Genomic DNA, 17,684 nt, shown 5'->3' on the forward strand with positions numbered 1-17,684 from the left:
ATTCTTAGACCTGTGTAATCTGTAATAGTGCAGCACTCTCCTGGGATGGTCCTTTTCCCATCCTGTGAGCAATCTGCTGTCCTTACAAGCACATTACAGTTTGGGCCCAGTTGCTGAGCACATTTGTTGGAGGTCAGTAAGTACAGACGGCAGGAAGGACCTCTCTTTTTAAAAGGACTGTTTGTTTAGAGGTTTCATAACACATACATAAAGCTAACATGAATAGCATGGGAAAAGGGAAGGCAAGAGAAATAACAAACAGGCACATATCACCACAGAGACAGAGAGGACTGTCTCTCTGTAAACAAAGCTGGACCTCTTACTAACCAGAACTCAAAAACAGTGCAAATATAACTAGGGAAATTCTCCTTCCGGTCTTTTGCCACAGATTCACTTAACTGAAATTAAGAGAAACAATAAGCCTCATGTTATGGAGGAATCTTCCACCTTATCAGAAATAGACAATAATCCTAAGTGGGCAGAGAGGATAAAACTCCAAACACATTGTGAATCGTGCCTGGAAAAATGAAAGCTGTGGCATAAACACCTTTGGCATGTAGCAGAGAGATCTTTGATCTTCTCTGAATAGCTTCTATGCTAATAAAGTAACTTAAATTGATTTATTGAAATCATTTACAAAGTTCTCCCCAATGCTTGAAGTCCTAATTGGAAAGACTGATGTAGATTCCTGGCTTGGCACCCACTTGGCACAAATGAAAGAGCTGAGTTGATCCTGTTATGCATCTGAGGTTCCAAAGAATTTTCAGCAGTTACAAACAGTATTGCCAACCCCAAGTGTTCAAAAATCATGAGTCAGGCTCACCAAAAATGAGATTAGCTTTAAAATAATGAAATTGTGTAAAAATAATATATTGGGTGTTTTTTATTTGTGCTCCACTTTTTGAGCCTTTAGGGTGCACAAGAATCACATTTTGAAGTGTTCTCCACCGCCGTGAGGGCTAGAAACTTACTTTTTCTTTAAGAGTGAAAGTCACAGTCATCACATATCCACTTGATTCCATGAGCTGGGGATTTAAGGAAAACGATTATCATCAGACTCACAACAAAAACATGAGAGTTGGCAGCACTGGTACTCAAGTAAAGGATGATCTAACCCCCCTCCTACAACAATTACTGGGATTTTGCTGTTTATTATATATGGACCATGTGACAATTTGGGGGAAATCTGTACAATTTATGAATTCAGTCTGATATCATGTTGCTGTTTCATGCAATGCCTCTGGTCTGTGTAACCACCACGGCTTACAAGCTGAAACCACCCCCACAAAGGGAGTAGCTCCCAGTGCTGGTGCACTGTCTACACTGCCACTTTATAGCACTGAAACTTGCAGCACTCAGGGGGGTGTTTTTTCACAGCCCTGAGCGAGAAAGTGGCAGTGCTGTAAAGTGGCAGTGTAGACAAGGCCTAACTCACTCCTAGGGAAACCAGTTCCCTCTACCTGCTCTCTGCAGGTGGCAGACATTGGGAGAATGGAAAATTCCCAAACAAGACAGAGACAGGACTCTTGGGGGAGGACTCAGAGACCAGACACACAGGAAGATGGGGCAGGCAAGAGAAAGGGGATGGACCGTCCAAGGAAAAAATATTTTGTGTTTCAGCACAGAAGCCATATACTGCAATGTAAGAATACTGGATAAACCAGGTGACCCTGTCCACACTTAAAGAATATTCTGCAGTGGAAAGGAAACTGAGGCAGAGAAATGCACGTAGTTTTTTTTTAATAGACCTGTGTCTTTCTTCTTCTATTACAGAGCAATATTGTGTTCAAGTACTGTGCAAAGTCTGTGTGTGTTATGTGCTATGCCTACCATAAGGCCCCTTGAAGTGGTAAACTAGAAGGCTCACACTGTTAGTGGGATTTTGGGGAAGCAGGGTGTATTTAGATTTCGAGGGAGTCCCCCAGGTCAGCACTGATTCCAGGGACTGGGCAGTGGCCATGTGGTTTAAGCTCTTGGGAAGGGATGCTAAACGCACTGTTTGCTTAGTGAGCTTAGAAATCCTAAGACTGGGGAAGTGCCTGCATTCCATTCAGACTCTAGAGGCTTTACACACTGAGGGATTCAGCAGCTGGGTCCACTCCCTGCAGTCTAGTGAGCTGCCTACAGAACAGGCCCAAATAGCTGAGAGAGGCTAAACTTGGCATAAGGAATTCAGCTGATGTTCTAGGTGCCATCACTGTGTGAATGTGCCAGATCAAAGAACTCACAAGCCCAAAAGTGGAGAAGAGGGAGTGCAACAGACTCTGTAGGGAAGGTGTTCTCAACTTTTGTACTGGTGACCCCTCTCACACAGTGAGCCTCTTATTCATTAAAAACCCTTTTTTAATATATTTAATACCATTATAAATGCTGGAGGCAGTGCAGTGTTTGTGGTGGAGGGTGACCGCTTGCAACCCCCCTCATGTAATAACCTTGCAACCCCATGAGGGGTCCCAACCCCCAGTTTGAGACCCCCTGCTGTAGGGCCACATGCAACAGCTTATTTGTAATTTGCAGAGGGGCCTAACCAGGATTCAGGACTATACTGTACCAGCCTCCATATAAACACATATCAGCAATGGTCCCTCCCACCGTGTTCAGTCTCACTTTTCCTTGTGGTTCAGATAGTGTTGAAATGTACTAAAGGTATTCTTTGAGATTTGCATGCAGCTGTAGTTCATCAAATGAACTTTAATGGCAATTGACAGCTCCAAAAGCAGCAGCCATGGATACAAAGCACTAAAATTCCACAGCATGTGTTGACATTGCAAAATAGAACCCTGCGCAGAACTACTTTTAAAATCCTTCTCGTCCCACGCCGCCGTACCCGCTCCCATGATTGTTTCTTGCATTTATGTTTATCCTACTCCCACCTGCAAAAACCTTGTCTCCTGCAAATTCCATGAGAGATTCTTCCATGCTACTAAGAAAGTTGGTATATATAGGTATAAACAGAATTCAGACAATTTTTACCACAAAAAAAACCAAATCTGGCTTAAAAATGTAAGAAGTACTTACTCCTGTTGTAATAGACATCAAATCTATTCCTTGCTTAAATAGAAGCGTTAAAACCTTTATATTAAAAAAAACTTGCTTTACATTGCTGAAATTTGTTTGATGAACTGATGAGATTTAGCGTTCTCCTGCAAATTATCGCAGTGGTTTTTTTTGCCCACCGAATCCTGCCTGCAACAAAGTATATTTTACTTGCTCCTGCTATTATGGCAAAGGGTTCTGCGGGACCCAGGGGACCCCAGTCCTGCTGCCAGGCTCTATTGCAAAGTACCAATCAGGTACGGTGGGAAACCTAATACTGAATCCCTCTGCACTCTTGCTCACTCTCTCTCCTAGGAAACATGTGGATGATACTAAAATATAATGAGTAAGCATTGCATCAGAAAAATTCTCTGCAAGCACTTCCCTCCCCATTTTAAAGGAGCAGTGAATTTTTTTGAAAGGTTGAAGGACTGTTAAAACTCAGCTGGGAGAGCAGACTGTGGATGAAAAGGCTGAACAGGGATTTATGGTGTGGAAGAAAGAGCCAACGAATAGAGAAGCAGCAGATCTCTGACCTATATTATTTTCTGTAAGGCTGGTCTTTCTATTTCCCATGTTCCAGTCACTCCTAACAGTTTTCACCTGTTACTACTTTGTGTTAATAAATACAAACATGACAATTTTTCAATGCCTAGCTAAAAAGAAACTTTCTGAGAGTGAATATGGGTGACAAGTTCAAGGGGCCAGAGGGCACAAATAGAAATACCTTTAATAAGCAAGAGGCAAATCACATGGATCAGCCCGTGGACATGTCTCCTATTGCTCAATTAGACAGAAGGGCGTTTGGAGTTGGGAACCTACGTGCCTTCTATGCATTGTCATGCACCACGGACGTGACAAGTCTCAAGTAACCATATCTTGTGATGTCCAATTCCAATTTATAAGAATAAACACATTAAAACTAGGAAGTGTGATTTTAAAAAAGCCTACACCCTTAATAATCCAGAATATTAAATCATGCACCCCTAATTATCCAAAATATAGTTTTAAATGGTAAATTGGGAAATGTCCCCCTTTTCTGATTACCAGATTACTTTCTCTGAGGGCAATATCTCACCTCTTTACTTCAACCACTGCATCTGGTCATCTCTTCCAGTGTGGCTTGGACACAGAAGTGTTCCTCTAACATATACAAAGGCTAAATTGGAAGTTGCAGTTCAAATTTACCTAGGCACTGAACAGGGGGAAGAGCCCCCCTTCTGTGGATTTGACATGGCTAGGAAATGAAGGCAATAGCCAATTCTCAGCAGAAAATAGATTTAGGGCCTGTTACTGCACCACAGAAGTTAAAGGGAACACTGTCACAGGCCGTGTCTATACACACAAGTTGCACTAGTTTTACAACAGATTTAGTTAAATCAGGGGAAACAGTATTTGGTTGAACATTGGCTTATACTGGTTTAAATACTTATCTGTAAATTTCAGTTTTTCCACAGGTGGTTGCACCATTTAACTAAATCCATTTAAAAATCACACCTTTAGTCAAACAGGAGCAAGACTGTGTTTCAACAATGTCAGAGACTTCAGTCAGGGGCAAGACTGGTCTGATAGGATGTGGGTCAATACCCACTGAAGTTGATTGAAAGGCTTGCATTGTCTTAATGAGGAGTTGGATCAGGCCCCTAAAGAGAACCATCTGCTTCCTGTGATTCTGTTCCTGCGGAGGGACCAGAATCTTCTTGCAAACTCTCCTTCCCTCCCAGCTATCTAGGAAAAGGTCCAGATGCAGCAGTGCAGATGAAGCAGTGTGGTTTGTTTCATTCGGAAGTGGGGGAGGAGAGAGAGAGAGAGATTAGTAACCTGAAAAACCTCATGAAATAAGGGGAGCAGTGGATAAAGAGCAACCTGACAGAAGTAGTACATTTATTCTTATGCATACTTTTTATTAAAAGAAAATAGAATTAGCATTAGCATATAAACTGATCAGCAGGATTTACAGTGTACGTCAATGGACAGTGTGATTAAAGAATTATAATATATAGTTGGAAAATATCTGGCAACCTCAATCAGTAGCTGGTTTTGGGGGAGAGGGATTCGTTAGTCATATGGAGTGGCATGGCAAAGTTCAGGCTCTCCTAAAGCCACTTTATCCTTTTAAAACCACGGGCACTCCTGACAAGCACAACAGAGGTCCCAGAGGCAGTTTTACTTTAATTCAGTATTGCTAGAAAGTTGTGCTTTGGGCTGTTTGTGAAATCTACCTGTTCACAGTCTGCATCTTCGTTCCATCCCGGATTCCATTTCATGTCTTTGATAAGCGACATGTTCAGCTATTCAATATGCCATCCAGAATACACACACAAGTTAAACATGCGAGTAAAACAGCACTCCTTACAGATGCCACAACCCCCTACAGAACACTCAGATTGTCCCAAAACAACAGATGTGATTAGACATACAACCATCTTTGCTTTATCAGCCCTGGCACAAAAAAAATCTAATTGCCTATCCACTCCCATGACCAGGGTAATGAACAAACCTCAGCCTTGATCTTGGGAACACTTGTGTATGCAATTAACTTTACTCACACAAGTAGTTCCAAATACTTCAAGGAGACTAATAATTTGAGCAAAATTAAGCTAGTGCACAATAATATGTGAGACTGGGGCTTAATATTTGACTTGCCCAGCAGTTACGATCCCTAGGAGTGTTAAATTTTGGTAAGGCCAACAAATGAAAATGGATAAAGGTATAGCTCATACTCTCACAAAATTCCTCACAGGTCAATGTTACAAAAGAGTTATATATTGTATCCACGCAAAGCAAAACGTAACGAATATTTAGAGCGTTTAACATTTTCAAAACACTATACGAGTTTGAATGAAACTAAGGCATAGTGTTGCATCAGTGATCCTGTTAACGATGTGCAATCCTGCCAACATTTTACAGCAGAAACAATGTTTACGTTGATTGGGTTATTGAAGCATTATAGAAATTTTTACTTACAACTAAATCACAAAAATAATTTAAAAAGTAGTTGATTTAGAAGTATAGTTCCTCCCAATCAATGGTAGGCTTTACTATGGACTAAAACGCCATTGACCGTTTGTTGAATGGTAAGTACAACTTATTACATCTTATAGTGCACCAGAAGAGTACAATTAGCAAAAACATTTTGGAGGTAAAAACCCACAAGCTTTTAAAAATGTTAGTATCCAATTCTTCATCTTTGGATAAGCCTTATTTACTTAAAAAGAGTTTAAATCAACTTACAGACAAATATTAAGATTTATTTCATGCAGTTTCTGTACTTCAAGCATTTTCTGATCACTGTACCTTTTAAAGTTGATCTTTAATTGCTTTAAAAAGCCAGAAGAAAGGAGCAGCACTCATATGGTAATCTACATTTCCATTTAGACACTGATAGCAATAAAATACAGAAAATATATATGTACTCAGAATGCAGTGTAAATTGTCATCTATAATCACTTGATTTAAGTTTTCTACTACATCATACTGTTGAACAAGAATTTTAACAACAATTAAAAAACACTGGCTTTGTATTCTAAACAAAGCATTACATAAAATTAGGGTAAGATTAAAAAGTTAGTCCCCAATAAATGGATTTGAATTCTACAAATTCAGACACTCGGACATAAAGGATAGTTTAACAGATAAAGGGGCTTTAAAGGAGACGGAACAGGTCAATTACTGTTCATGACTATGGCAAAGTCTGGTAGCATTTCAAGGTTTTTGAAATGGAAATGGTCAATAAATACCAGAGAGTCCGAATGATCATTTTCATATATGAATGACAGCCAGACAGTTGCAAAAACCCTCCCTCTCTCCCCTGCCTGCTGAAAAATAATAATTAATACTCGTTAAAATCATTACAAAAAGACATTTTCATGCATCTAAGGTAAAACACAGAATATTTGTATAAAGTAAAGAGGTAGATTAAAAAAAGGAGGAGAAAACCCAGATTCTTCATTCTTTGTCACTTTTATTCAGTAGTTTTTTTTTCTTCCTTATTTTCTCTTTTTTGGTGCCAAACATGGCAAGGAGTGATTACAGTCAACTGCTTATTAAAACATTTGTTCGCAACATAGACCCCTTTACCACTGACCCCAAACTGACCCATTTCATGTGCTTTATTTCATTTTTTTCTACACGCCACCACCAGGGATGGGTGGAGGGAATGAAGGGGGAGTCCAGGAGGAGGAATGCTACAAGCCACAGCAAGAATGAGCTGCATTTAATAAAAAAGGGCCACAAATGATACAGTAATGAGGTTACACAATTAAATCCCATAGCATGACTGAAGGCTTTCCCTGTGTTCGACGTCATCACAATGGAAGGCATAAAAAGTGGAGTAAACCAATGTTGATACAGTCCAACCTAGTCCATTAGGCAAGATGGTGCAAGTAGTCATTAAATTAAAAAGTGCCCTACCCTCACCTAAATGGCTAGCAAACATGGAGAACACCACTGCGATGGATCAACAGAGCTTTCTCCATGTAGCTAAAAAAAAGTGTGTCATATGGCACATTTTTAAACACTGGAAAGGGGTGCCACAATGGACCTCTCTCTTTTATTCTCTTTCATTTACAGGTACAAATGCTAGATTCAACTATCTCAACTATGCAGGAAGTGGACTCTTCTGTTAGGAATGCCAATCCTAATTCACTTTGTCTTGAAATATATACAAGTTGTTTGTAGTAGCTACAGCAATGATATTTTCCTTGGGATGCCAGGCTGTATGTAGTATCTTCTTGTTGAAGTCTAGGCTGTCAACGCTAATTTCATCCTTCTTTCGCTTGCCACTCGCACAGACTTTGCGGGGCTTCAAAACAGTGCGAGGTTTATTATTTTCCCGTGATGCTTCTAAGGTGATGTCTCGCTTTGTGTTTCTGTCAAACATTCTGAAGAAATTGTTGTAAGATCCCGTCATGACAACACTGGAAATAAGAAAACTAAAGGTTAATCCAAGAATGACATTTTATTTGTATGACGGTAGTGCCTGGAGGCCTCAACTGAGAACAGGGCTCCACAGTGCTAGACGCTGTACGTACAAATAGAAAGAGTCCCTGGCCCAAAGAGCTTACAATTCAAACAGAGAAGACAAAGGGTAGTGAAAATAAAGTATGTGTTCACATTTTACAGCTAGGGAGCTGAGGTGCACAGGAAGATTAAGTGATTAACCCAAGGTCTCATGTGAACCACTCATCACCCAATTCCCAGTCCAATGTCTTAACCACAAGATCCTCCTTCCACCCTACAAGAACCCAGAAATCCTGCCTTTCCATTCTCCTTCACCTCTTCAGAAAATATCTTTTGAGTTGCACAGTGGTGGGGAAACAAGGTCACCTATTTTGGGCCTGCTGCTGTAAGAAGCTGTATCACCCATGCTGTGTGCTCTTGAAGTCTGTGGGAGGAGGGCGGCACTCGGAACCATACAGAACTAGGGCCTGTAGCCGCCAATAGAAATTTTTCACCCCAAACAGCTATTTTAAAAGTCACTAGAGGTACAACTCAGATTTTTATCCAGAACCACTCACTCAACCAACTAGCTTTGCGAAGACCTTGTTACTGGGAGCTCTCGCTACATAAATTCTTTGTCATATGAATTCACATTGTGCCAAAATTAACCCCAACAAACAGTCCCTGTGCAAAGCAATACTTCAGAAAAACATCTAAGTTACTAACTTCAAGAAATATCAATTACGGTCATACCCCAACTCAAAACAGCAGTATTTTCTGAATCATAGAGGACCAATTTTGATTCTTTGAGAGCTAAACACTGTTTTTAAATTATTATGGGCACAATCCTACAAGGGGTTGAGCATCCACAACTCCAACGGACTTTGGGCAATTAGTTTGCTCAGCATGCTTCAGCAGATGCTCAATATTTCACAGGATTAGGCCCTATAGCAGGGGTCGGCAACCTTTCAGAAGCGGTGTGCCAAGTCTTCATTTACTCACTCTAATTTAAGGTTTCGCGTGCCGGTAATACATTTTAATGTTTTTTAGAAGGTCTCTCTCTATAAGTCAATATAACAAAACTAGTGTTGTATTGTAAAATAAACAAGGTTTTCAAAATGTTTAAGAAGATTAATTTAAAATGAAATTAAAATGTTGATCTTATGCTGCCGGCCCACTCAGCCTGCTGCTAGTCTGGGGTTCTGTTCATCTAGGCCGGCAGCGGGCTGAGCAAGGCCTGCGGCCGTGACCCCGGCTGGCGAGGGTCCGTCAACCAGAACCCCAGAACAGCAGCGGGCAGTGTGGGGCCGACAGCCAGAACTCAGAGGGCTGGGCACAGAGGGCTAGAGTCAGGGCTGGGTATGTGAAGGGGTGTACGTGTCAGGGCAAAGGCGGGGGCTGGGTATGGGTGGGGGTGCCAGAGTCAGGGCTAGGATTGTAGGGGGGGGATGAAGGAGTCAAGCAGAGGGCTGGGTGTGTATGAGGGAGGTACAGGGCTCAGGGCAGGGGCCTGGGGTGTGTGCGGGACTCAGGGCAGAGCGCGTGGTGTGTGTGTGTGTGGGGGGGGAGGTTCAGGGGAGAGGACTAGGTGACTGTCCCCCTAAGAACTCCCAACCCCGCTGCTCCTTGTCCCCTGACTACCCCCTCCTGGAACCTCTGCCCCTAACTGCCCCCCAGAATCCCACCCCCTATCTAAGCCTCCTCGTTCCTTGTCCCCCGACTGGACCCTACCCCCTACATGTCCCGACTGCCCTGACCCTTTATCCACACCGCTGTTCCCAGCCAGACTCCCGGGACTCCCACACCTATCCAACCACTCCCTGCCCCCTGACAGGAACACTAGAACTCCTGACCCATCCAAACCCCACCCCCCACTCCCTGCCTGCCCCAACCCCTTTCCACAGCCCTGCCTCCTGACAGGACCCCCAGAACTCCCAACTCATACAACCCCCCCTCAGCTCCTTATCCCCTGACCATCTCCTCCACAGACCCCCCCGTACCCTAACTGCTCCCCCACCCCCAGGACCCTCCTTGCTCCCGGTCCCCTGACTGCCCTGACCTCTATCCACCCCCTGGCCCCTCACAAATCCCGGGACTCCCATGCCCCATCCAACCCCCCCTGCTCCCTGATTGCCCCCTTCCAGAGATCCCCGCCCCTAGCCACCCCACCCCCCCGGGATCCCACCCTCCCATCTAACCGACCTTGCTCCCTGTTCCCTGACTGCCCCTATCCCTTATCCAACCCCCGAGCCCTGGACCCCTTACCATGAGGCTCCATGCACAGCCAGATATGCTGCCCCATGGGAGCACACAGCCCCGTCCCTCAGAGTGCTGCGCGTGGCGGCGGCAGGGCTCCGGTTGAGCAGGGAGCATGTCTGCCTCCCCGCGGAGCCAAACGCTGCCCCACGGGAGCGCGTAGCCCCAACCCCCAGAGCGCTGCACGCAGCAGCAGGGCTCCAGGGGAGGGGAGAAGGTGAGGGAGGGGCCGGCAACTTGCTGCGCTCAGCCCAGCGCTCCGGCCCGGGAGCGCGGACCCCGCAGCTTGCCGTGCCGAGAGAGAGGGGCCATTCGCCCACCCCGTGAGCATGGCTATGCTTCTGCTCCCTGCCCCCGCGGGGTGAGCAGAGGGCAGAGAAGAGCGGGCCGGGCTGGGCAGGATTTTTAATGGCATGCTGGAGTCCCGGCAGGCTCCAGCGTGCCATTAAAAATTGGCATGTGTGCCATCTTTGGCACGCGTGCCATAGGTTGCCGACCTCTGCCCTACAGATTATACCTGTGTGAGCCAAGGATCTTTTGATGCCAACAGGGGTTCACAGGAGTATAGGGTTCACATGACCAATTTGGTGAACACGTAAGATTTTTACTGAAAGCCTGTGTCACAATGATCATCCCTGTCACTGTGAGATGCATGTACAGATAATATGTGAGGAATTATGTATATGTACTAAAATTTATGTTCTCTAGGTCTTGAGACAAAACTTATCAGACACTTATCTCCCTGGGTGACAGACAATAGGAGTCTATTAGCATAATAAGTCAAATGCTAGTAAAGAGCTGAAGGGAACTACAGAAGGAAATTAACAGGAAGAGGTAAAAAGTAGGGGGCAGCAGGGGAGGAGGAAGGCACTCAGGTGAACCTTGAAAGTCTCTTCTCCTATATCTGGCAGTGCAGAGACACACCCTGGCATCCATCCATCTGTGAAGAAAAATTGCCAGTGGACTTAATTTTATGAAAGGGGGGCTCTGCCAATTTAGTTGAGAACCCTAGGGAGAGGACTTGGGGAAGCTATCTTCATAGAAGATGAGGGTTGGAAGAGACCTCAGGAGGTCATCTAGTTCAACCTCCTGCTCAAAGCAGGACCAACACCAACTAAATCACCCCAGCCAGGGCTTTGGCAAGCTGGGCCTTAAAAACCTCTAAAGAAGGAGATTCCATCACCTCCCAAGGTAACCCATTCCAGTGCTTCACCACCCTCCTAGTGAAACAGCATTTCCTAATATCCAACCTAGACCTCCCCCACTGCAACTTGAGACCATTGCTCCTTGTTCTGTCATCTGCCACCACTGAGAACAGCCGAGCTCCATCCTCTTTGGAACCCCCCTTCAGGTAATTGAAGGCTGCTGTCAAATCCCCCTTCACTCTTCCCTTCTGCAGACTAAATAAGCCCAGTTCCTAATAAGTCATGTGCCCAAGCCCCCTAATTTAATTTTCATTGCCCACTGCTGGACTCCAATTTGTCCACATCCTTTTAGTGGAGGGTCCAAAACTGGATGCAATACTCCAGATGTGGCCTCACCAGTTCCGAACAGATGGGAATAATCACTTCCCTCAATCCCCTAGCAACGCTCCTACTAATGCAGCCTAATACGCCATTAGCCTTCTTGTCAACAAGGGCACACTATTGACTCATATCCAGCTTCTCATCCACTGTAATCCACAGGTCCTTTTCTGCAGAACTGTCCCTTAGCCAGTCAGTTCCCTGCCTGTAGCAGTGCGTGGGATTCTTCCATCCAAAGTGCAAGACTCTGCACTGTTCCTTGCTGAACCTCATCAGATTTCTTTTAGCCCAATCCTCCAATTTATCTACGTCACTCTGGACCCTATCCCTACCCGCCAGCGTATCTACCTCTCTCCACAGCTTTGTGTCATCTGAAAACTTGCTGAGGGTGCAATCCATCCCATTATCCTGATCATTAATGAAGATGTTGAACAAAACTGGCCCCAGGACCAACCCCTGGGGCACTCCGCTTGATACCAGCTGCCAACTAGACATTGAGCCATTGATCACTACCCACTGAGCCCAATGATCTAGTCAGCTTTCTATCCACCTTTAGTCCATTCATCCAATCCACACTACTTTAACTTGCTGGCAAGAATACCGTGGGAGACCGTATCCACAGCTTTGCTAGAGTCAAGATATATCACGTCCATTGCTTCCCCCATATCCACAGAGCCAGTTATTTCATCACAGAAGGCAATCAGGTTGGTGAGGCATGACTTGTCCTTGGTGAATCCATGTTGACTGTTCCTGATCACCTTCCTCTCCTCCAAGTGCTTCAAAATGGATTCCTTGAGGACCTGTTCCATGATTTTTCCAGGGACTGAGGTGAGGCTGAGCAGTCTGTAGTTCCCTGGATTCTCCTCCTTCCCTTTTTCAAAGGTGGGCACAATATTTGCCTTTTCCCAATCATCTGGCAACTCCCCCGATTGCCATGAGTTTTCCAAGATACTGGCCAATGGCTCCACAATCACATCCACCAACTCCCCCAGCACCCTCGGATGCAGTGCATCCGGCCCATGGACTTGTGTATATCCAGCTTTTCTAAATAGTCCTTAACCTGTTCTTTCACCACTGACTGTCTCTTGTAGGAGACAAAAGAATGTCTTGAGTTAAATTTTGGTTCTAGAAAACATGTTATGATTTTGTTTTGCATGCAACTATTTGTTTCCAATATTCTTCCTATTACTTGCATCTCTGTTCTTTGATACTAAACTTATTCTTGTTTTCACTATAAATATAAGTGCTGTATGTTAAGATGAGTGGGGATCCTGAGTTGATTCCTTGCAAGCTGGGGTGTGCTATTCTTTTGGGAGTAGCGAATCAGAGTTCTGTGAGCGTTCAGTGCAACAGGGTCTGAACACTCCAGAGGGATGCTCGGAAGAGTCCAGAGTTGGTGTGTGCCTACTGCTAACCTGCTGAGAGAGAGCAAAGCCTGTGGAGAATTGTGTTGCCAGAGGCTAGTAGATTCAGGGAGCTGAACCACAGCGAGCACCGAAAACATCCTCACACAAAGGGCAGGTGGTAGTGAGGTAGGTACCTCACAACCCTGGCAAACGTCACAACCTGTTACAAGATTCTGTGATTAAGACAAGCATTTGAATTTCTCCATGTAAGCAGTCAGTATTGCCCTTCTGGCTGGCAGCAGAGTATACCCTGGAAAGAAATTACTAACAGCCAGAAGGAGCAGAAGTTTGAATTTGACTCATAGTACATGGCTAGAATTGCATGAGCATCAGGACCAAAATATACCCTATTTTTGATACAACACCTTAGAGTTGGCTAGTTTAAGACCATCAAATTAAAATATATCAGATTTTCAGTTAGGCAAATATGCTTAGAGATTATCCAAGTATTTCAATAAACAGCTGTTTTGTTTCAAGAGAATGTTCCCCTCATGATGAAACAGATGGGGATCCAAAGAGCTACTTTAGATTTGGCAAATGAGTAGCTCAATGTATTTTTTTTTAATCATCATTCAACTTACGCTAACAGTAATATTACCGGGGAGACAGCCATCCAAGGCAAGCTTGAAAAGTCATTTTAAAAAAAAATGAAATTCTTAAGAGGGTTGTCTACATATTTTTCAAGACAGGATTATTAATGAGAACAACAGCTCCCAAAGCATATTAGGCAACTTACAGTCATAAGAAATATATACCCTCCAGGGTGAAGAGTATCAAAGGCCTCCATCCAGCAATAAAATCTGCATGGGTGGATTCTCACTCCCTGCACATCAAATTGCAAGACTCCCACAGTAAGGGCTAATATACATTACATTAGCTCATAACACTGTAAAATACAGCCAAAGCCAAGAACAAAAGGATTCACACATTTGAGGCTAATTTCTCACGTCAGAAGGAACCCATAGTGCTGCTTCCCATTCCCAAAACTAAGGCTTAAATATGTGAAGAAAAATGGTTACACTTGCCTGTCCGATCCATTCCAACAGCACTCAAATTTGTCAAAAATGCAATCATTCTCATACAGAGAACAAAGTTTACTTCTGAGGTATTCATGCACCTAGGGGGAAAAAGTTTCTTTAATATTTGAAAAAGCATGAAAGTGTCCAAGCAAACTACACAGAGACCAACTTGACTCTTAAGGAAAACTGAACGAGACCCCCTTTGGATACTCTCAGTCCACCCTATAAGTTGCAAAGGAGTGTCACAATTGACCCCATGGCACTGGACTTCCCTAAACTGAGCAAGTGTCCTGCACAATACTGCCTCCTGGTGCCCAGGCAGAAAGGTGTGAACTCTGGTCTCCTCTCTGATGTTGCAAAACACCATCACTATGCTAACTTGTGGCCCAGAATGCAAGTTATGTTTATTGCACCCTTCCTGAGTCCCACCCCACGAGAAAAAGCATGTCATACATGTTAAAATGTAGATCTTAATCCTACAATCAATCAGACCACAGAGAGCAGACCCCTGTGTGTCTTTGTGCCTCACTGTCTTTGCTGAAGCTCTGCATAGGAACAGGGTCTGTATACAGAGATCCAATTATGGGATCACAGCCATAGTCAGGACATGACATACTTCCAAAGTTTATAATATCAGTGTATGAAATTTCACTGAATACCTGGTATGTTTCCACGGGTCTGTTTTCCATATTTAAATCCCAGATCTTCACTGACAGATAATCTCTAGTCATCATATATCGACCACTATGGCTGAATTTTACATCGGATATAGAAGAGATGATTTCAGAGAAAAATGATCTGTTGCTAGGGTCTTCTGGTTCTTCAAACACTATAAGTAAAAGACAGGCATGCCGATCAGCAAGGCACATCTATTCAAAACTAAGTCAATTCCATACAAACTCTCATGCTTCAAAACAATCATTTCAATATGAACCATGGCAAAAATCTCAAATGGTTCTGGGACAGCATTTTATACATGCACCGACTGAGGAGCGTCTCCCATACCCTAATACAGAATACCCATCATACTACACAGACTGATTAGAAACACTGCAGGTGCTGTTAGTTATCTAGTGTTTGATAGCCAGATGAAGGAAGAAGAAAACTTATCGCCACAAGAAATATTGGCACAAGCACATTAAAAGTTGCATACTGATGTATACAGCAAATGCCACTTATATCCATAGCCTAAGGCTGTAACATCAAAAATGCTAGAAGAATTAAAACCAGTCAGATATAAGACCTTTGGACCACTGAGTCCATCTCCTCAGAAGTCCAGGATACAAGTCCCTGCTAAAACAGGATATACCCAAATAAGCTTATTATACATTTACAATGTATTAGCTGAGCCAGAATAGATAGCCTTGCTGCCATTATACGTAATATTTCAGAAAGACAAAGCTCTGTAATGTGACCTCCACACGGTGAAGTAAATGTTGGAATCAGCTTCTAAAGAAATAATGAATCGAGTGTATGTAAGATATAAGTAAAGGCAAATCACTATACATATTGCTTTCTATAGATTGGTCACAATAAAAAAAACAAATCCAAGACAGAGTGAGGAATCTAACTTTTGGAGGGTGTACTTATTTGCAAGTCTTGAGCATTGGCTACGGACCTGAGTGTGAACTGAACCAGTAATTTAAAAGTTCAAGGCTGCATTAAGCTGTTTCCAATCCTCTCAATTAACCAGTCCTCTGGCATTAATTTTTTAAGTTGCAGTAACATTAAGTTACTGTTTTCACTCAAGCAAGGAGATAAACCCAACATCCCACTAAGATTTTTTTGTTCTTTTTTTTCCTCTTTTCCCCCATATTAAGGAAATTCACTATACATGCTCAGTGAGGTGTGTTAGAAATTTATTGACAAAAGCCCCAGTTTACAGTACTTGATGCTTAGACACTACACATAGCACTGTCTACACTAGAAAATTAAATTGGCTTAACTACATCACTCCTGGATCTGAAATATCCATACCCCAAGCAGCGTACTTAAGCCAATTTGACCTAGCACTGTCTACATGGGGTTAACAGAAGAATTCTTCTGTTGACCCAGCTACCGCCTCTCAGGGAGGTGAATTACCTTTGCTGATGAGAAAACCCTTCCCCTCAGCATAGGTAGCATCTACACTGGCTCAGCTGTAGCATTTCAAGTGTGGATAACTCTCAGCTTTCTCTAGTACTGAAATGCTGAATGCTTTAAAAAACGGGGTAAATCAATGAAGGAGGAAATCAATAATGAAGTAAAACTTACATTTTGAATGTCTGTCACAGAGTGCCGATGCTCTCATGTCACACAGACGAATTGTTCCTTTACTACTGCTGTATACAAATGTATTACAGCTGTTAGGATGGAACTCTGCAGCCGTTATCACCTCTGTCAGCTCTTCCATGTTGGCAGGCTTAATATCTACAATATCTAGAGAGCGTTTTATTAAGGAATTCTCTCTACAAATTTTCAGAACACGCTTGTACAGCTTTACACATTTATTCCACAAAGCCTCTCCAATCACCAATAAATGGGTATCTAAAACAGACAAAACATAAAACAATCAAAAGAGGAAGGCAGCAGTGTGGCAGCAGGGAACTGGGAGACAGGACTTTGTCAGAGGCTACCTCTGGGGGTTATTTATCTACTTGAAAAATGGAAACATAGTCTTCTTTTAATTGTCTATAAAACCAGTCCTGAAATATAAACATGCCATCATTTTAAATTTTTTCTATAATCTAGTAAGCTACAATCACCAATATATTTTATAAGCTTAAAATAATTAAAATCCAACATTCTAAAAAAATGATTTTGCACTACATCAGTTGTTCGGTTTCGCCCTCTAGAACATCAGCTGGCCTGCATCTAATTTCGCCAAATGCTGCAACATAACCACGGCTGATTGTCATGAAAGTCATGGATTTTGTGATTTCCTGTTGGGTTTTTTTCCTCAGAAAGTCTGAGACTCCTTATTTGCCCACTGCTCCAGCTCCTGCTCCCCACACAGCAGTGGCTGAATATGCTCCTGTGATTCTAGAGACCTAGAACCTTTACACATGTATGCAGGAGTGGAGTGGTGGGGGCGGCGGGGGGGGGGGGGAGAGAGGGGGCTGGGAAGTTCTGCAGCAGACCAATAATTTGAGGGACTGATGACGGTACCTCTCTCGCAGACTCGACCCATAATGTAGCTCAAGATCTGTTTCAAAAGACAAATACTTTCAAATTGTTCTCTTTCCAGCCCTGTTCCTCGTGTGTTCATGGAGCTTTACCTTCTCCTCCCTTCTAATAACCAATGCCATGATTTTGCCCTAATTTTTTTGCCAGGAAAACAACGAACATTAATCATAACTCCGCTTTGCCTTATGTTGCCTAAAAAGGATCCTCGTGTATTGCCAGTAGCAATATTCTCTGCAACTGCAACTGAAAAATAACTAACTAAGAAATGGAAGATGTCTTAAGCATACAACACTTCAAGGGAAAAGAGAAATCTAACAACTTTGGTTATCGCAAAAAGT

The 17,684-nt window shown here is 43.2% G+C and overlaps 1 protein-coding gene across 2 annotated transcripts in view; it reads right to left on the bottom strand.

The window, feature by feature from the left end:
* Window positions 1–6,980: 6,980 nt before the first annotated feature.
* Window positions 6,981–17,684, bottom strand: part of PPP2R2A (protein phosphatase 2 regulatory subunit Balpha) — a 70,724-nt gene continuing 60,020 nt past the window's right edge. For both annotated transcript variants that reach the window (XM_050940096.1, XM_050940097.1), the window contains exons 7-10: window positions 16,435–16,599; window positions 14,841–15,010; window positions 14,188–14,279; window positions 6,981–7,955 (exon numbers count right to left, since the gene is read on the bottom strand). In XM_050940096.1, coding sequence (XP_050796053.1) covers window positions 7,676–7,955; window positions 14,188–14,279; window positions 14,841–15,010; window positions 16,435–16,599 — 707 coding nt within the window. In that variant the 3' untranslated portion in view covers window positions 6,981–7,675. The remainder of the gene's footprint in view (window positions 7,956–14,187; window positions 14,280–14,840; window positions 15,011–16,434; window positions 16,600–17,684) is intronic.

This window comes from Gopherus flavomarginatus, chromosome 2 (genome assembly GCF_025201925.1).
Source record: "Gopherus flavomarginatus isolate rGopFla2 chromosome 2, rGopFla2.mat.asm, whole genome shotgun sequence".
NCBI lineage: Eukaryota > Metazoa > Chordata > Testudines > Testudinidae > Gopherus > Gopherus flavomarginatus.